This window comes from Trichosporon asahii (genome assembly GCF_000293215.1).
Source record: "Trichosporon asahii var. asahii CBS 2479 unplaced genomic scaffold scaffold00070, whole genome shotgun sequence".
Classification (NCBI taxonomy): Eukaryota; Fungi; Basidiomycota; class Tremellomycetes; order Trichosporonales; family Trichosporonaceae; genus Trichosporon; species Trichosporon asahii.
This window is the reverse complement of record NW_014040855.1, coordinates 2,138,813-2,157,639: the sequence shown is the minus strand read 5'-3', so window position 1 is coordinate 2,157,639 and position 18,827 is coordinate 2,138,813. Positions and strand designations below refer to the sequence as shown.

Below are 18,827 nucleotides of genomic sequence, written 5' to 3'. Positions count from 1 at the left end.
GGAAATGTCTAATGTCACAAAGTCGAGATGGAAGTGAAGGGGAGGGGAGGTACATGCGGATTGCGATTGTTGTTGTTTGCTTGGCGCCGTTTAGCCGATTCAGTTGTGGCGACTTGTGCTCCGCTAGCCGGCCAGCTCGTCATTGGGATTACCACTGCTCGTCCATGGCGGGATCAGTCGACGGAGGCGGGGGCGAGGAGCTCATGGCGTCGTGTCTGCGTAAGCGGGCAAAGTTGAGTTCGGCCAGGAGGCGGTTCGTCTCCTCATAGCTTGCGCGGACCTCGCCGTGCGCTTCTCCGGTGCGGCTCGGCGTGGCGTGCGTGTGGTGCGGGCCCGAGTGCGGAGGAGGCGAGAATAAAGGCGACGAGACATACTCGCTCGACGTGAAGCCACCAGGTGTGAAGCCAGGTGTCTGGTGCGTGCGCCACGGGTTCGCGCTCGCTGGTGTTCGTAGAGGCGTAGCCGATGGCATTGGTGCCGGACTCGACGCCGGCTCAGTGAGCTCGAAAGGCGAATACGCCGCACTCGCTACCGAGTGCAGGCTGTGCAGAGACTGTTGACTCTCGAGGCGGGCGAGGTGCTGCATGTCAGCTTAATCAGAGGCCGGAAGGTAGCTGCACCAGCCGTCGACAGTGAGCTACGCTGGCCACACGACTCACCAGGGAATGCAAAACCGAGTTCTGCGAGGCGTACTCATCGCCCCACTCGCGGAGGCGCTCTTCTGCACTCCATTCGTCGCGGAACACAGGCGCGGGAGGCTGGTGCCGGACAGGACTCGAGGAGACGAGGTGGCGATCGCTCATACTGCGTCGCGCGACGGGTGACGAGTCGGGTTCGCAGCTCGGCCCCGCATGGGCAGGTGCATTGAGGCGCTCCCAGTTGCGTGTCCTTCGTCTCTCTATTCCGCGTAGAGAGTTGGCATCGTGACTGTAGTTCTCGAAGCCGGGCGAAGAAGAGCTTGGTAACCCTCCCGGAGAGGAGCTCGACGGCATGGCGGTATCTCCGCCAGTCCCGCCTGGAGGGTCGAAGATTGGCTGCGACGGCGGAGGTAACGCCACCGACGACGTACGGGAGAGGTCTCGCCGCCGACGCTTCAGAAGGACCTCCAGAGGAGAAGCAAGAACATCGCACACGGGCGACGAGGAGCGCGCACGCTTGCGCGCTGCGACCTCAGCCATCGCCACTCGGTTGGCCGGTTTGGGAGGCGGGGAGGAGGATTAGGAAGGTGGTGGAGAGAAGAGAGGAAGGCCAGAGTTGCGACAACGAGGAGCAGCAGTACTGAATACGTGCCCCCGTTCCAGTCGTTATGTATGCGTCGTCTTGATGAGGAATGAGGTGAGCAGGTGGTGGACAAGTGGTCGGAAGCGATATGAGCAGCACCGGGGTGTGTGTTGTGGTTGTGCCCTGCCCGCACCCGCACTGACTAAACAAGCGGGCGGCGGCTGGTCGCAGTGCGCCTTCCCTGGCCCGGCGCCCCAGAGTCCACCACCACTGGAAGCCATGTCGGCGGCGAGAATGACGTGGGATCACGTGACATGCACGTGCAGCGCATGATAGTAGCCACCACCCAGGGATGTCTGTTTTCAAAAGTTGACCCAGCTACTACGCGGTGCTAATCCTCACCAACACCAAAACCTAAACGACACCGACCGGCCCAAGAGGCCATCGACCAACAACAGCGGCCCAACATGGATGAGTCGTTCGCCACAGGCGACGACTTTATCAGCTTCGAGCTCGGCCCGGGTGAGACCCTCGACCTCGAGTCCTCACCCCCGCCCGTCCTCGACATCGAATCGCCGCTACCGAGCGCCGGTGAAGACGGTGCCCAGCAGCGCAAGAAGCGCAAATCTGAGGGAGGCCAGCCGGAAGGAAAGCGGCAAAAGGGCGAAGATGGTGCTCCCGGTCCGAGGAACCTGAAGGAGGAGCGCAAGGCTGCAGAGCGCGCTGCCCCCTGGGCCGAGGACGTCGACTGGCTGCACTACGACGACCCGGCGGCTCTGTGAGCTACTGCTGCCTTCCCATCGAGCTAACATCAGGCTGAACGCTGAAGTGCATGCGTTTTACAAGCACATGTCACCAACGCAGCACGAGTTCCACGTCCGCAAAACGATGATCGATCTCATCACGCACATCATTCGGAAGGAGTGGCGCGACGCGACGGTGACGCCGTTCGGCTCGTGGGAGACGCAACTCTACCTCCCGACAGGAGACATCGACCTCGTTGTGTCGACACCGCGCTTATCGGAGAAGAACAAGGTGACAATGCTGCACCAGCTCGCGCGCATGATGCGCGGGAACCACATCACTGAGACCGTCGCCGTCATCACGCGGGCCAAAGTTCCGATCATCAAGTTCGTCACAGCCGAGGGCGGCATCAACGTCGACATCAGCCTGAACCAGACGAACGGCGTTAGTGCCGTCAAGATCGTGAACCACTACCTGAAGGCTCTGCCCGGTGCGCGCGAGCTCATCCTCGTCATCAAGGCGTTCCTGTCCCAGCGTTCCATGAACGAGGTTTACACCGGCGGTCTCGGATCGTACTCCGTCATCTGCCTCGCGCTCAGCTTCCTCCAGATGCACCCGAAGGTGCGCCACGGCGAGATTGATCCAGTGAAGAACCTGGGAGTGCTGCTTGTCGAATTCTTCGAGCTCTACGGCCGGTCGTTCAACTACGACGAGGTCGGCATCAGCGTGCGCAAGGGCGGGCGCTACTTCCCGAAACGCTCGCGGGGGTGGTACCTGGACTCGCAGCCGTTCCTGCTCTGCATCGAGGACCCACAGGACACGGACAACGATGTGTCCAAGTCCTCCTTCGGCATCCGACAGGTCAAGATGACCTTTGGTGGCGCGTACGACCTGCTGCAAGCCCGTCTGATCGAGCGCGACGAGTGGCTCCGCTCGAAGAACCGCGACGACTTTGACCCGCAGACCCTCACGATCCTCGGTGCCATTATGGGTGTGACCAAGGAGACGACCAAGTTCCGACACGGTCTGCGGTCACTCGACGAGAGCGGGGTGCTGGACCGGCGGCTCGCGAAGCTGCGCGGCCGGGACGGCGAGCTCGACTCTGGGGTGACGGAGCGCGAGCCGCCTGCCCCTGATGCAGGCTTCAGCTCGATCAATGTCGACGACTCGGAGGTAGAGGACAACTACTCATCAGCAAGCAGCGTGGACGACGGCGTCGTCGGTGTCGAGCGCGGCTCCGGAATCGCCGGCATCCCCTCCCTCGCGGCGCGGATACGCGATCCGCGCTCCGTCAGCGAGGACGAGTTCTCCCCACCCCCCGAGGAGTCGCGGTACGCCATGCCCTCGAAAGCCCAAAAGGCGAAGGCGCGCTCTGCCCCGGCAAGCGCACAGGCGAGCAAGGCATCCAGCCGGGTCAGCAGTCGAGTCTCGAGCCGCGTCAGCTCAGCGCAGGGCAGCGTCGGGAGCGATAGCGACGGTTCCACGCCTGCGCCATCGAAAGCCTCGGCACGCCGCAGTAGAGGCAAGAAGAAGAAGCAGCAGCAGGCAAGTGAGAACTTCGGGGTGCAGCACCGCTAACGGGACCAGACAGGCGCGCTTGAGGACCGGATAGCGGCCTGGAGCGATGCGGCCAAGCGCCGGCGGGACTTTTGGGCGGCCAAGGGCGTGCTTGAGGATCAGGACGAGGACGAGGAGTAGAGCGGCAGACCTTGCGCGGGCTCTGGTCATTCTGTATCATTAGTGTATAATCCGCATACCCTGCATATCGTGGTCTGACCACTTTCTGACCGCTTCCTTTCTGGTTATGCTGCCCTGTCCCACTGACGAGATTGGAGTTCCTGGAGGCTGTGCGCCCGCATTCCCACTGATGCGGCCCAGTATGATACAGAGTGCATGATGAGGGATACAAATGTTGTGGAGGTCCAATGCCGACAATGTTCTGAGCTGCCTAACCCATGTTCTGGTTGTGACGGTGAGGAGATTGCAGGGCAAGCAGCTGTATTGCTAGAGGCTGGAGAAAGGGGTAGGGACAACCTAGGGGGTTCCTGCTTGAGACGTGGCTGCGCTGGCGGGTCGCCGTTGTCCTCGATGCAGGTCACACTCCACTGCTTCCCCTGCAGGAGCTTGTCAACGTCTTCAATAGCCAGTTCTTCCCGAAGCGTATGTTCCTGATACTGCCCAGCTTCCCGTTCAGATCGCCGTCCCTCGTGAGCCAGATCGCCAAGCAGGTGGCCCAGAGTGGACCAGGGAAATCGTCCAGTTCTCTGCACGCCTTCCACAGCACCGATTTCGGATGCTTCGGTACGGCGAGCCCGTTGCGGAAAGCTCGAGGGATTGTTCGCGAAAGCAATGCTGTAGAGTAGAGTCGGTGTTGATTGCTATGATGCGGCTCTTGCAGCTTGTAGATGACTGTTATGGTCGATGATGAACGCTCACAAAACAGAACGTGCCAAGGAACCGTACCGAGTTGAGGAAGTTCTGCTTCAGACACGACAATGACGGTCTTGTCCTTTGCAGGACCGGCTGTCTCGCCGTTGATCGAAAGACAGAAAGAAGGGTCTGCGGATGTCTGTACAGCTTTCAGAATCCAACGCACGACAGGGATGGTAAGCTGCTGGCTGCTGTCCAGGAGTAATGACGATGTCTGTACAGCTTTCAGAATCCGACGCACGACAGGGATGGTAAGCTGCTGGCTGCTGTCCAGGAGTAATGAAGATGGGTGGTTTGGTTGTTGTGCAGACTGCGCTGTTGGCTGAGTTTTGGAGAATAAGGGCTTCTTTCGAATTTTGGTGTCGGGAGAGGAAGCAGAGGGATGGCTTTCCTCGTTCCTCTCCTCCTTGACGTCCACATCTAGCTCATCTTCTTCGATATCCAGCCTTGCACTGTGGTTGTGGCGCTGCGAGTCGACCTCAGTAAGGGGTGTGCTAGGCTCCCGCTGACTATACTTCCAACTCGGAGCAGCGTTCGCGTGATTGCCTTGGTTGTCTGAAGCCCCAAACTGTTGATCAGAAGTCGGCTTGTGAAGAGTGGCTGCTGGGTGATGAGAAATGTCCTTGTGACGCGGAGTGATTGCAGGCTGGATGGTATTTACTGTGCGAAGGGTATGGACCGGTGATTCACGGTTGGTTCTCGAAGCAGACAAGATCGGGATCGGACGGACAGGCATGGGACGAGGGGGGAGAGGGGCGGAGCCGCTGCTATCCGTGCTGTTCTCGTCATCACTCGACGAGTCAGTTCCCAAAAGCTCCAGGAAACTCTCAGCCGCCGACTTGCGGGGAGGAGCCGTTGGCTGTGTGTGGTTCACAATCACGGGTCTCATTGGCTCACGGGGACTAATCGGCGTCATGGGATGTGCGGGGCGCGAGGTTTCAGGTTGATACGTAGACACGAACTCGATGTCTGAGGAGTCTTGCTGGACTGCTGGACTGCTTATGCGGTACCTCTTGCTCTGACGGTTGTTGGTCGGAGCCTTGCGACGAGCACGCGACGAGACTGCCACAGAACTATCCGAACTGGGATCAGACTCGGAACTTGCGACCCTGCGTCTCGCTAACTTCTTCGGCATCTTGTCTTTCCCGCGGGTAGGACTCTCGTCTATGTCCATGGGTTCGTCTGAGGAGCTGGTGCGACGGTTGCCAGGCCCCGAGGTGTCTGCTTTTCTGTGATGGGAGCGGGTGTTGGGCGGCGTCAGCGGTGCCAAAGTCGATGGTGCTGGTCGCGAAGGGATGCTCTGGCAGTGATAGCCTGCGCAGAAGCATCCCTCACATCTCGTCCGGGAGCCACGAGACTCGGGATCAAGGCATGGCCAACCGCTCTTCTCGCACACCAGGCAGGGGTGCTTGCGCTTCGTCCATCCTTCGTCTTGACTAGCGGCGAGGAGCAACCACGCGAACACTTCGCGCTCGACAGCTGGCGCCGCGTCGACTAGTCGCTTCTTGTCGGGAATGAGGAGAGGATACGCCTTGATGGGCGGCTTTCTAGGTGCCAGCCCCGGCATTTCGATGGAGAAGTATGAGTGGAGAGAAATTCAAGGAGTGGAAATCAAGAAAGAGCGGGTGAGTCATACGTCCAAGGTAGGGCGACGGGCGCTAGCGTCGTCTGCGCTCTCGCGGGCGCACGGACGCAACCACCGCAGTGTCTTCCTCGTCGATGCAAACTGACTGTTACGGGCACCAGAAGGCAGCTAACACATCCGGATGAACAAGTATATGCATACACACAGAGGAATGAAGTTCTATCGCCGCAACGGTGGCGGCTTGTATTCGAAGATGCTTGAAGGTGACCTCAGTCTGCTCGATTGGGTGCTCGGTCCGGATTCGACTGCTGTTAAGGGCTCAGGCTTGACGGGAAGAGACTCGTCAACAGGGGTGTTGTTGTGCTCCGGTTGGGTTGCTGTGAAGGCATTGCCGCCGGCGTCACTTGACATATTCGCCTCTTGCTTTACTTGCGAGTTGACGTGATTGTAGCCGGTACCGCTCTCCCTTTTACCCCGCAAAACTGCGTTCAAGTAGGACGCAAAGCCCCTCTGCCTCACAACGAACCGAGAAACGGCTTTGAGATGCTTGCCGAGCTTCTTATTGCTCGTGAGCCAAACTGCCATGACAGATACCCAAAGGCCGCCCGCAACACCTTTGAGATGGGGGCATGGTACGTTGACCCAGCTGCTACACTGCTGCGCGATGCCGCTCTGGCTGAGCACCCGCTTGATATTGCTGTGGTCTTCCCCAGTGTGGCTGGCGCCGGGAACGTAGATGTAATGAACATCGCCCACAAGGGGGCGGCAGACGGCTATACTCCACGATGAGCCAACGTTGGAGACTAGGACTAAGCTGTTAGTCTTGTCGAACCCCATAATTTCGTTGTTGAAGGCGATTGCCTGGCTCTGAGGGGCAGTCTTTCGCGCGCTCGCGAGAATCTCCTTCACAAGATCCGGAGTGAACTCGGTGGTGCTTGTGATATCTGGTATCCGGGACGGCGGGGACAGCACGGACGGGGGCTCGCGTTGCGAATCGACAGGCAGCGTAGAAGGAGATCCAACGGTCTTCTCAGACCCAGCTCGTGCAATGTCGGTCACCTGGGCGGGTCGCTGATCTTGGGCATGTACACTGGAGTTTGGAGTTCCAGCGGCAGTTCGCGCATTCCGGGGTCGTCCTTGAAGCTCGAAGCACTGCCCTGACCAATGCTCTCCTCGCAAGATGGCGTTCAGGTCTTCGCAGACATGCGCGGGTTTGATGGTGAATTGCTCGAGCAGCTCGAGACATTCTTGAACCCCATGGTTCCGGGTGAGCCACACTGCCATGACACTGGCCCACATGCCTGAAGAGGTGGTGTATGGGCGATTGCGAGCGGGACATGCCATCCAGGTAACTCCGACCTGAACGTTGTAGAGTCTCCTTGCCCTACCCTCAGCGAGAACGTCGCTCACGAGTGTTTCGGGGATGCTAAACCCGGTTTCGTAAATGTAGTTCACTGTCCGACGGCTGTGATCCCAGAGCGCAATATTGAACGACTTTCCGCACTTGTGGACCATCACACTGTGCGCGACTCCTGGGGCGGGCTGCGGTCTTCCAGGCCATGAAACGGCCACGTCGGAAGGTGCGGTTCGCTCAGCCGCCTTGAGGATAGCGTGTATCGTGTCGACGGTGAAATTGGTTGAGCGGCTGACAAGCAGGGTTGGCAGAGGCGTCTCCCGATTTATACTGGGCCCTGCATCGTCCGCGGCAGGGTGATTTGACGGAGGTGATGCATGGCGCGGACGTTTCTTGGGAGGCTGGAAAAGGCCAGGAGCCGCGCTCATCCCAATGAATTCAATTTCGTCATCCGAGTCTGCACTCTCCGCCGAACGTTGTGAGGCGAAGAAGAGCTCTGCCTCGTCGTCGATGTCCACGATCTCTTCATTGTCTTCAGTGTCGTCCGGGCTCGCTCGTCGCTGTCGGCGACCAGGGCCGGAGGTCGAGGTAAGATCAAGAACCGTAGTCGCAGTCGAAGGACGAAAGACGGGCGTCGCGGGCGCCGACTGGCTCTGTGCCCGACCGGCAGGTGCTCTGGGTGTCGACGCAGACGCCTGCGGCGTAGCAGGTAGAGTCCACAGGGGCGTGGGGTCATTGCAAACCCAGCCTGAGCGATAACAGCCCTCGCAGCGCCGGCGCTGACCAGGATTAGCGGGGTCAACGCACGGCCAGCGTTGCCCAGCACAGTTTCTGCACGGGGTGGCCCGTGCCCTCCACTCTGGTCCAGAGTCAATCAACAAGAGCCAGGCGGCTGCCGCCCGCTGGCCGTCGGGGTATGCGTCGACTCGTCGCTGCTGTACCGGAGACAACAGCTCGTATGCCTCGACGGGAGGCCGGCGCGGGACCAGCCACTCCTGCTTCCTGCCGTTCTCCGCCCTTGCCGCCATGGGGAAGGTGTAGTTGACGAAAGTGGAGGTTGTCGCTGGACCAGAAATTCGTGGACACACCGAAGGCGCACCGTGCGGGGTCCCCGCTCTCGCACCCTTGGTCCAGCCTTCAATGACCAGCAAACCGAGGGCGGAGGTTCAAGTAGCAATGTACATGGCATAATGGTCTATCTAAAGGGTGGCCTTGCCAGTCTTGATAAAGCTCTCGACGAGCTGGACGGTCTCGTTGGGCTTCTCCGCGTGCACCCAGTGTCCGGTGTCCATCGGGACGAGCTGCATGTTGGGGAAGAACTGCTTGGCGACGGGAATGTTGCGCTCGTTGATGTACCGCGCCTTGGTGCCCTGGAGGAAGAGCGCAGGTCCATCCCAGTGCGGGCTGTCGGACTGTCCGGGGGTGTAGGGGAAGTCGCCGATGGCGTCGAGGTACTTCTTCAGCAGCTCGAGGGGGATGCGGAAGGCGATCTTGCCGTCCTCGTTCTTCGTGTTCGTGAGCAGGAACTGGCGCGTGCCGATGTCCGGCTCGACCTTCTGCAGGATCTTGTCAGCCTCGCCTCGCGTGGCGACACCCGCACGCTCGATCTCCAGCATGCTGTCCGCGTACTGGGTGAACTCCTTCGAGAGCTTGCCCTTGTACGGCGCCATGTCGACAGAGATCAGAGAACGTAGCGGGCCGTTCAGCTCCGGGTTCAACGCAAATGTCATCACGGCCTTGCCGCCCATCGAATGTCCCATCAGGTTCAGCCCAGACTTGATGCCCTGCTTCTGCAGAAACAGCGCAATGTCCTCGGCCATCGCCTCGCTCGTATGCGGCTCAACATGCGGCGACGCGCCGTGATTCCGCAGGTCCTGAGGTCAGTAAGAAACAGAGCGGCGAAAGTGGAAGCAGCAAAACAGATGGAAGTAGGCTTAGTTGCACACCATCGCATTGCGACGGGCCGTACTCACAAGACAATACACCGGCATACCGAGCTCCTGCGCAAAGCGCTTCGACAGCGAGCGCCAGTTCTGCTTGCTGCCGAATAGTCCGTGACAGATAACGAGGCACTGGTCGCCGTGCAGTCCGCTCGGATGCTTCGGCTCGATCACGTCGTATGCGAGGTCGACAGGTCCAGAGGAAGGCTTCTGGTATCCGGTCTGGAAGCTGCGGGCGAAAGCGATGGGGCGCGACGGGCCAGCGCCGACGCTGGAGGGTAGCCGGGCGAGGGGGCGTAATGTTCGGATCATGGTGGGTACTGCGCCTCGCAAAGTCGACGGCGTACGTGCTTTTGTCGGCAGAATTGTAGAGAGTGGAGACAACGTCGGAAAACGGTAGTCACCTCGACCATTCTTCCGGCCGCCGACATGACGTCGGTCGGCTTTGCGCGTCCCGCTCGGAAAATCCCCACGGTCGCGTCGGACTGCGGAGGCAAACAACACTTCCACCGGACCTCCGCTCTCTACCAGACCTCGGCCAGACAGATTGACACTCGACGCCCAAACGTTGTCAGCGTGAGGTGGGGGTTCCTGGCCAAGCTGAAGGCTGTCAAGCACGGAGTGCAGTCCGAGATCTCCGCTCTGGAAGAGCGTCGTGGGAGATGTGCCCCTGGCAATCCAACGAGTGCAGCGCAACAGATCGCAGAAATGCAGACAGTGCACGGGGGTCGCTCGTGGCCATTCAGGTCTGCATCAATCATAATACTCTGCTTTACTACTCTGTCTTGATTACTTTGTCTTTCCTATTGTGGCTTCACAGCATTGGTCTGACTACAGAGGCTTACTACGTGCCGGCGACGACGCTATCCAGGGAAGACTCAGTGGCATCTGCAGTATCTCTTAGTGGCGCGCTGGAAGGACCTCTGGGCTTCGGGGAGGCTCATAGCGACGAAGTAGGCATTAGCCGCCCCCCTGCAGAGCAGGTTGAAGCGCTCGCACGTCCCCAACATGCAGTTGTGGAACTGGTTGTCGCAGAATGCCTTGCTTCTGCCGCACGCGGCGTAACACTTGTCGTGTGCGTTGCAGCAGCCCGTAAAGCGCTTCACATCGGCGAAAGAGAGCAACTTTGGGACGGAGCAGCCGTCCACTAGGATCTTCACGTACTTCGTGCGGGGGACCTTGCCTGCGGGACAGCGGCCAGTTGGGTCCCGTTTCGCCGCCTCGGCGTCCGTGACACTCTCATCATCTGCAACGTCGGCGGCATCTGTGGCGTCTTCGGCGGATTCGTCACGACGATTGAGGGAGACTGCACCGCGGTTGTCAATGTCGAGTTCCCCTCGAGCTTCGAGGCCATGATCGTACTCCGCGGGTGCGGCCAGAGCGAGCACAAGGAGGATGGTACTAAGGAGGAAATACAGGAGGTTGGAGCGCATACTGGTTTGGAGCACTTGGTCGATGTCTAACAACCTGTTCAACCCCGTCACCTTTTATATCTCCTCGGAAGCCTGGAGCTACTCGCTGATATCGGTACACTCCGCATTCATCTGTCCCGTGACTGCCGATATTATGAAGATAAAACTCGCTCGGCAATGTTGTGCGTCCATTGAGATCACGAGACATACTGAGGCAGTGCACTTGATAAGTACTCGCGAGCGTCTTCGGGTCCGAGGCAGGACGGGCAGCGGCCATCGCGTTGCTGTGGAGCTGCTACTTCGACCGAGCACATAAGCATCACAGGCTACGCCGCATACTGTTGAGCTTGCTGGCATCCCCCACCGTGGGCTCATCTGCAGACCGCAGAGCCAACAGCGGGCCGTCAATTCAGAAAAGAGCAAGCGGTCTCGTTCAACGATAGCCGCATCGGCCAGGCACAGAGATAAGATTCGCTCGGCCGAGTGCGCTTCACATTCTGGCAAATGCCGTCTGCGAAAGCAACCTCAGCGCTTCGCCACGCAAGCTGGCACGAAAGGAAGCAAGGGTATCGAAGAGCGAAGGCGGCGTCGGCCCTATGCTCGCCCCCGGCGTCGGCTCTCATGTCCTGACCAAAGCGACGTAGCTCAGATGGAAGAGCGTTGGGCTCATACGAGTTCACCCAAAGGGCAGAAGATCGAAACTTCTCGTCGCTAGTAGCTTTTTGTGCATCTCAGTCCTTCAGCTGGACCCCGATGTGGCTGGATAGTTGGGAAGGAGGAGGGTCGTTGAGCCGTGCGTTCATAACTACGGCTTGATGTTGAGCGAAATTCTGGCGGAGATGAAGATCTCTCCGCTGATAAGATTGTCCGGAAATCTGGAAGCAGTTCGGTGCCACAAGACTATCAGCGTGGATTTGGAAGACTGCGCGCACTGTTAGCTATTTAAAAAGTCAACGGGGCGTGCTTACGTTGCATGGAGAAGCATGAGGGAGCTGTTGACGGAAATCAGTGGTGTATCTAATTGGGGAGCCGATAAGCTCAGGCTTCAAGCTGGAGGGGTGGTCACCCTGGCAACTAATCTGGCCAGGCGTACGCCGCCAGTGCAGCTCTCTCCCTGTTATGCGCAGCTGTGCCGCCTGCACGCTAGACTCTGTGTTCCCCAGCGCGTAGACTCAGGTGCACCCCCATCTGTCAGGGGGCGCTGAGCGGGACCAAAACCCCGTCCGTGGCGTCTCGCCCCCATGTAAGCCAACCACCAACCTTCCTCGCCACCGACCAACCCTCCAAGCCAAAAGGTCAACCTTCCCCGCCTTCCTTCCAACCTTTCTCGACCTGGAGAGTGCAGCAGACACGCAAAAGAGTACATCCAGGGGGAATCGAACCCCCACCGCATCCATGGCAAGGATGCATGATACCATTTCACCATAGATGTCACGTGGTATCCCCGCTTGGCGACGGTCGGCCGTCGGCGCGGAATTCCTTGGACGCCGGCGCGAGAGTGCCGCTATGTACCCATTCCGTCTGCTGGCAACTGACCCACAAATTCCGCAGAAAGTGTGCAGGCGAGTGCTAGAGATTCTCCCAGATCATGGCGGTTACTGACCCCCAGTTAGTTAGAGAGGCGAGGAGAAAGGGGATTCAGGTAGATGAACGAGGCCGGCAAGACACCTACGACATACCTGGCCTGCGCACCCCTACACTGACTGGTGCCCGGGCAGCCTCCTGGTCAGATGTAATGGGTAGCGTCTCATTTGTCCTTGACTGCTAGGAGCTCGTGGTTCTTTCAGCTAGTAATGAGTGGTGGCATTGTCGTGGACGTTAGCTGGCCTTCCATGTGGCCCTCAAAGGCGCACCAAAGACGAACACTACTACAGGTCGCGATGAGTATCAGGCACTAACAAGGCTCTGTTCCTCCTTCCCCAGCTCCCGACACTCCATTTCTTCAGACTCTTCAACGTTCTTCATGTCCATCGTGTACGGCGTGTACGGCATCTGATTATACTTTGTCCTTTCCTATTCGTCTGGTATGCTCGATCCGGGGGCTGTTGACAGTGTCTCGCCAACCTGCTCCAGCGACAGCGCATCTCACAGCGCCCACCCTACGGGATCGCTACTGGCTCGCGAGCTTAGAAGCGGCCACCAAAGTTGCCGCCGTCGTGGTGACCGCCGCCGCCGAAGGAGGGGCGGTCGTCGAACCTGTCATCGTCGAAGCCGCCGAAGCCGCCGCCGTGGTGGCCATGGTGCCCGTGGTGGCCGCCCATCATCATGCCGCCGCCCATGGGGCCCATGCCCATGCCGCCGAGGCCTGGAGGTTAGCGCTGAAGGAGCATGGCTAGCCATCAGGAGGGAGATAGGAGATGTTCGAGCGGCCCAGCCTCGTGTCTCTGGCCTGCCTCACGCCTCGCTGCCGCGCTCCTCTTGGGCCTCGCTCCGCTCGACCTACTCACCAAAGGGGCTTCCGCCCATACCCATACCCATCCCGCCGCCCATCATGCCGAAGGGGCCCATGCCCATGCCTCCCATGCCCATGGGCCTGCCGCCCATCATGCCCATGCCGCCCAGTCCGCCGAGGCCGCCCATGCCCATGCCCATGCCGCCCATACCCATGCCGCCGAGCCCGGAGCCCATCATGAAGGGCGGCGGGCCCATACTGTGCGAGTAGCTGCTCGAGTACCTCCCGCTACTAGCCGCGGAGCCAAGGAGGCTACCTAGCAGAGCACCGACGCCGCCTCCGCCGGCCGCAGCGCCGAGCCCGCCCATGCTGCTCATGCCGCTGCTCTGCTTGCCACTAGAGCCCGCGAGCGCATGGCCAAGGAGAGACCCCAGGCCGCGGTCATTCGCCTCCATTGCCGCGCTGTGCTTGCCTGTCTCGGCGGCCTTGCCCTGCTTCGCCGCCTCGGCCTGCTGCTGCAGGAACTCGGTCTGCTGCTGCGCGATACGCTCTTGCTCCTCTTGGGGGAGTTGGGAGGCCGCCTCCGCCACCTTCTGCACGGCCTGGACTTGCTCGGGGTGCGCCTCCCCGTCCTTCGAGCCCGGGTGCGTCCATGTGATCTGCGCCGGCTGCACCGTCGTGTTGATGTAGAAGTAGGTGCCGTAGTTGGGGTCGAACTGGCGGAGCCTGGGGTTAGCGCGATAGGAGGGAGCGCAGCGACCGACAGCGTCAGGCGGCGTCGGGGCAGCGCAGAGAGCTCCTAGGAGGTGGGCGGAGAGATGGATGAGAATGGAGAAGGAGCCGTCAACCTGCAAGGCTAGTGGACTCGGTGGAGAAGTAGGTGGAGCTGGCTGACGCGATACTCACCATCCCTCGGGGAGGTCGTCGGTGTGCTCGGCGACCTGCTGGTTGTTCTGGGGGGCGCTCATGGTGAGATACTGAGTGGATGCAACCTCTCCTCTGTGATCTGCAATGCATAACAGTCCCGAGTCGGAGCGGCACCAACGGTAGCAGTTGCTGGACCCATTCCAACCCAACCGATGTTACATCAGAGTTTGACCCACTACCCACTCACATACTCGCATCGGGCCCAGCTGGTGCCAGCGCGTGCGCGCTCTGCGTCCCAATCCGAACCCGGAGAGACCCCCGGGGATCACAATACGGGGCTGAGACCTGCAAAGCCACGGGCGGAGAACCCGGACGATCGAATTGATCGGCGGGTGGAAAGGTGCGGGTCTTCCGCTGTTGCGCTGGTTATGACGGTGTCTGGTCGCCAAGTAGCTGCACCTCCACATTCAAGGGGTTCCAGGGATGAGTGAAGTCATTACGCGCCGCCGCATACCTGCCCTCCTCGCGCCTGGCGCTGGAGCTGGGGGTTTGCTCCCGCTCGGAAACGGTGAGAACGATCGTCACCACGTGCTGCGCCGAGCGATGGTGGGCTCTGCAATGCCGTGGGAGACTTGTGTGCGTTGTGGCTGATGCTGCTGTTCAGACTCGCTTCGCTCGTTGTTTACTCTGTGCATGAACTTGTGGGTGATACAACACATGGAAGATGTGATTAAGACGGGCCTGCGTGTCTATGACGGTTGGATGCTGAATTGACTGGTGCTGAAGGAAACAAGAGAGGGTGTGCTTGTGTCTAAGGGATGAGGCTATAGGGCACCGGTGCTGGTCTATACTTTGGTTCACACGAGGAACAGCGCCTCCATCTGCGCCGCATCGTCCTTGTTGCGAACCTGGGAGATCTCGGTCGCGAGGGACGCGCTCGTGTGGATCGTGGGCTTGCAAGACTTGCGCTCGAGATTCTGTTCTGCCTGACTCATGGCGCTAGCATTGTAGCTCGTCGGCGGCCCGTTGGGGAGGGGCGGCCTCCCCTCGCGGCTCCACTTGCGCGCATGCTTTGTCGACAGCTTGCGGCCCAGCTGCGACGCCTTGCGGAACAGGCCCGAGCCGGACTCCTTCTCGCTGCTGTCTCTGCGCTCGCGGGCTCGAGATGAGGAGCGGGACCGGTTCCCCGACGCCTGCTTGTGCTCTGGGCGCGCGCGGCGGACAGACCCGTGCGACTGCACCGACGCCGAGTGCGAGAGCTGCGACCCATGCCCGATATCCGAGCCGTAGGCGCGGCGCATGTGCGACTGCACACTGCTGTGCCCACTCTCGCTGCCGTAGGGACGCACAGCGGCGTGGTCGCTGCTGCTCTTCTCGTCGTCCGAGTCCGGCAGGCCGCGAGCGGCAAGGAACGCCCACGTGTGGTCCTCGACCACGTCGGGGGAGGCGGTGTCGAGAGCGGCGGGGCGAACAACTTGGCCAGGCATGATCTGGCCCGGCACGATCGTGCTCGGCATGACCTGCCCGGGCACTAGATTGGCGGGCACTTGCGGCACATGCTGCACCTGCGCGACGGGCGGGAGCGGGGCGGGTTCCGGACTCGGGCTCCGGTCCAAGTACGAGTCGATCAGGTCCTCGCCTCCGTAGTCACTCGGGCTCGATCCGTAAGCGTCGCCGAGGACAATCTCATCAGCTACAGGTGCATCGTAAGGGAGGCCGACATCGTCGTCGTATGCGAGGGCGGGCTGTCGCAGCGCCGTCGGGTCAATGTCGATTGCGGCCGGCTTGCGGAGCGCGCTCGGGTCAATCTCGAGCCCAAGGAGCGAGACCTCGGGCGGGGTAGACTGGGCGCTGGACGAGTCGGTGTCGGGTGATGGGGGCTGGCGGATCGGAACGCCGGACGGCTCGCCGGTCAGCTTGGCGAGGGCATCGGCGTGGGCTGGAGGCTCATCGTCGTCCTGTGGCGGCAGCTGACCGACGACGATCGCCTCGAATGTGCCCTGTCGTTTCGGGCGAGGGCGGGATCGCGGCCCAGGTCGTCCAGGGTGCGAGCCTGGCGGGCGTGCGCGGATCTGATCGCTCGCAGCTCCCATCTCCTTCAGCACGTTGCGCGCACCGGCGCTCCGTATTGATCCTTGTGACCGGAGACCGCCGCCTTGCTGGAATGCAGATGGCGGGCCAGAGGGAGGCTGAGCTGAGCCAGCGGGAATCTTCTGGGGTTGCGTCGGGAGCGTCGGCCGGCGACGCAGCTGCTCGCTTTGAGCGCCCATTTCGGCGAGAATGTTGCGAGCCTGTCCCTGCGACGGAGGCGCGACCTTCGGCGCCTCCTTATCCCTCTTCTTCGTCATCTTGCGGAGGAGCGACATGCTGCTGTTGTTCTGTCGGGGGTGCCGGGGCGGGTCTGTGGCAAGGTCGAGATACACACTTGGCACTCGCGGAACGGGTGGCAAAGAGGCGGCCGGTTCGTGGCTGGAAGGTCAGCTTCGTGGAGCATCTGTGCATCGCAGCTGCTTACCCTTGATCACTAAACGAGCGTGAGCGACCGCGGTTGAAGTGCTCGCGGAGGTTGCTGAAGCTCTTGCTGAACGATGGGCGGCGACGGGTCGGGGACGGGGTCGTCGGGGTGGTGGGGGTAGAGTAAGACGAGGCGGGGACCGCTCGTGTGGGACTGGAGAGCGAGGTTTTTAGAAACCCTGCTTGTCCAACACTGGGGAACGCTGCAGTTGGCTTGGGCCTGTCGTTGGCGCTGTCGGGCGGACCGCAGGGCGAGTTGGTGCTGCCGGAAGGACCGTAGGCACTGTACGGATGGTATGGACCTGCAAGAGGATGCGGGCGGGCGCCTAGAGCCGGACGAGCTAGAGGTGCTGCGGACAAAGGCGGGTGCGGGGCGCGCGGGGCTCGAGCGTCGCTGGCGTATCTGGCGTCTTTTTCTGCGCGCGGCACGTACCGCGAGCCGGTTTCGTAGGAATGCGAGGCGTAGGGAGTGCCGGCGCTCTGTGCGTGGCCGTGACTGCTGTGGCTCGCTTGACTCGTTGGGCCGTGGCTATCCGTCGACCAGTACGAGTGGTCAAACTCTGAGGACGCGGACACGGGGACGTCGAGGTCGAGGCTGGAGCGGGGGTCGTGCGGCCCGTGCGGCGAGTGCGATAAGTGCGATCCGCCAGTCAGAGACGGAAACGGTTTCGCCTGGCGTGCTCTGTTGTGGGCTTGGTATTCTCTGTCCAAGTCACGATCGTGGTAGTCACGAGCGGGACGAGCCTGTGCTGAGTGTGCTTCTCGTGCGTCGTGAGTGACGGCCGGGGTGATCTGTTTGGGAAAAGGCGCTCGTGAGACCTGCGCGGGGGCGGGGCTGAAATGATTTGCGAGGCGGGGGGCGTTGGGGGCGCAATCGACGGCGGGAGCGGGGTAGTACACTACTTGTTCTTTAGTCGTGCTAGCTGGAAACGGATCGGTCACTTGCCGAACCGACTCAGTGGCCACTGGACTAAAGGCGCTGACCGGGTTGGGGCTAGTGTCGATGGCCGACTTTGGTTTGGTGAAGAGGGCAAGCGACGGGTCGAGCGGGGTGGGGACACGTCGGAGAGGGGGGCGATGGAGAGATAGTTGTGTTTGCGAAGAGTTGCTCTTGATAAAGTGCTCTGGGTTATCGTCGTCCTGCCGGACAGCTACGGACAGGAGCTTGATCTGGTCGTGGTGATGCAAGTCATGGCCCCATTGTTGTTGCGGGGGAGCGCCTCCATGCGTAGCCGGCGTCGCTGGCGCTACTGGCGCAGGGGAAGGGCCAGTGGGTCGGTGTCCTCGTGGTAACATTATTGTCATTGCTTTCAGGACGAGCTCCAGCTCAGGGAGGTCCAGGGAGTCCAGGGACAGCAGGGATTGTCGAACTGACTGGCGCAATTCTCGTCGATGCAGTCGCTGGATGGTTTTCTGCGAGGGGGTCAGGGACGCGCCGTCGAGCGTAGAGTTCGGTTGCGTGCCCTAGCCCTTGCCCTGGTTCGATCCTGCCGTTGGTCGTCGACGCTCGTTGGGCTCGCTGGGTGGTCGTGCCGCGAGGGGTACTGCAGGTACGAGCTGGAGGTAGTGCAGCAGAGTGTGTGTGCTGCTGCGTCGGGTGGCCTCGTTTGCGACGGAACGTAGCTTTGGACTAAGTCTGGTACGTCTGGTCCTGCTCGTCCGGTTGGAGGCGGTTCTCGGCGCCGTGCAGTGGCTGCGGTCAGCTTGGTCACATCCTGCGCGATTCTGCGGGCGGCGATGAAGGCAATGACCGATCTGCTTAATTTGCGGTTCCTTTCTGAGGGGTAACAGGACTGCTGCGGGCACGCGAGACGCAAGAACGCCCAGCACAAGTCGAGGTCCGAAACACTGGGTGCCGCGGCGCTAGTGATGCGCTAGTCCCAGACCGTATCCTGCCCCCGCAGCCACTTCAAGGAGACCCGCGACTACCGCGACTGTACAACTGTACGGCATGGTGCTGCGAGATCATGCGAGCAACGACTCGAAGCGACTGCGGACTGGCGTGGGCCCATGGCCGAAACGACCCATAAACCATCGGCTCGAGCAGCAAATGAGTAATGAGTACGGCAGACCCCGATTGCGATCCGCAATTCACAATGCAACGCCGTCTGCGCCCATGTTCGTTCGCAGTCCGTCACCGCTTCTGCGCGTTTCTGCGCCATTTCCGCAGTCTCTACGCAGAACGACATCGTCACTTATCGTCATGCCGCAGTGGCATGCCCAGGGTTCGCAACAACCCGCGGCGAACCATGCAGAAAGCGCCATTGACTACCCCGCACCGCGTACAGCACACTTGCACCCCTTACGTGCAATGTCGGCCCGAATCTTTGGCACGGCAGGCATGAGCACTCACATGAGCAAAGCAGCC

General features: G+C 60.9%; 7 protein-coding genes and 2 non-coding genes across 9 annotated transcripts; 2 read left to right on the top strand and 7 right to left on the bottom strand.

Moving 5' to 3' along the window:
* Nucleotides 1-148: 148 nt before the first annotated feature.
* A1Q1_04690 (uncharacterized protein) lies at nt 149-1,178 on the bottom strand (the record flags this gene model as incomplete). Its single annotated transcript, XM_014322928.1, has 2 exons — nt 149-580; nt 660-1,178. 2 exons carry the CDS (start codon nt 1,176-1,178, stop codon nt 149-151), a joined length of 951 nt encoding a protein of 316 aa, XP_014178403.1.
* Nucleotides 1,179-1,688: 510 nt separating this feature from the next.
* Nucleotides 1,689-3,663, top strand: A1Q1_04689 (uncharacterized protein; the record flags this gene model as incomplete). The annotated part of the gene is made up of 3 exons (XM_014322927.1): nt 1,689-1,999; nt 2,037-3,514; nt 3,557-3,663. The coding sequence occupies 3 exons, from the start codon at nt 1,689-1,691 to the stop codon at nt 3,661-3,663; spliced, it is 1,896 nt and encodes a 631-aa protein (XP_014178402.1).
* Nucleotides 3,664-4,060: 397 nt separating this feature from the next.
* A1Q1_04688 (uncharacterized protein) lies at nt 4,061-5,962 on the bottom strand (the record flags this gene model as incomplete). Its single annotated transcript, XM_014322926.1, has 1 exon — nt 4,061-5,962. One exon carries the CDS (start codon nt 5,960-5,962, stop codon nt 4,061-4,063), a length of 1,902 nt encoding a protein of 633 aa, XP_014178401.1.
* A 237-nt stretch (nt 5,963-6,199) lies between these two features.
* A1Q1_04687 (uncharacterized protein) lies at nt 6,200-8,362 on the bottom strand (the record flags this gene model as incomplete). The annotated part of the gene is made up of 1 exon (XM_014322925.1): nt 6,200-8,362. The coding sequence occupies one exon, from the start codon at nt 8,360-8,362 to the stop codon at nt 6,200-6,202; it is 2,163 nt and encodes a 720-aa protein (XP_014178400.1).
* Nucleotides 8,363-8,533: 171 nt separating this feature from the next.
* On the bottom strand, nt 8,534-10,707 carry A1Q1_04686 (uncharacterized protein; the record flags this gene model as incomplete). The annotated part of the gene is made up of 3 exons (XM_014322924.1): nt 8,534-9,208; nt 9,308-9,944; nt 10,439-10,707. The coding sequence occupies 3 exons, from the start codon at nt 10,705-10,707 to the stop codon at nt 8,534-8,536; spliced, it is 1,581 nt and encodes a 526-aa protein (XP_014178399.1).
* Nucleotides 10,708-11,320: 613 nt separating this feature from the next.
* Nucleotides 11,321-11,400, top strand: A1Q1_t508. Its single transcript has one exon. It is a non-coding gene; the product is annotated as a tRNA-Met (tRNA).
* A 647-nt stretch (nt 11,401-12,047) lies between these two features.
* On the bottom strand, nt 12,048-12,118 carry A1Q1_t493. The gene has a single exon. It is a non-coding gene; the product is annotated as a tRNA-Gly (tRNA).
* Nucleotides 12,119-12,812: 694 nt separating this feature from the next.
* Nucleotides 12,813-14,046, bottom strand: A1Q1_04685 (uncharacterized protein; the record flags this gene model as incomplete). The annotated part of the gene is made up of 3 exons (XM_014322923.1): nt 12,813-12,991; nt 13,134-13,942; nt 13,985-14,046. 3 exons carry the CDS (start codon nt 14,044-14,046, stop codon nt 12,813-12,815), a joined length of 1,050 nt encoding a protein of 349 aa, XP_014178398.1.
* Nucleotides 14,047-14,802: 756 nt separating this feature from the next.
* Nucleotides 14,803-17,755, bottom strand: A1Q1_04684 (uncharacterized protein; the record flags this gene model as incomplete). Its single annotated transcript, XM_014322922.1, has 2 exons — nt 14,803-16,414; nt 16,461-17,755. 2 exons carry the CDS (start codon nt 17,753-17,755, stop codon nt 14,803-14,805), a joined length of 2,907 nt encoding a protein of 968 aa, XP_014178397.1.
* Nucleotides 17,756-18,827: the final 1,072 nt, after the last annotated feature.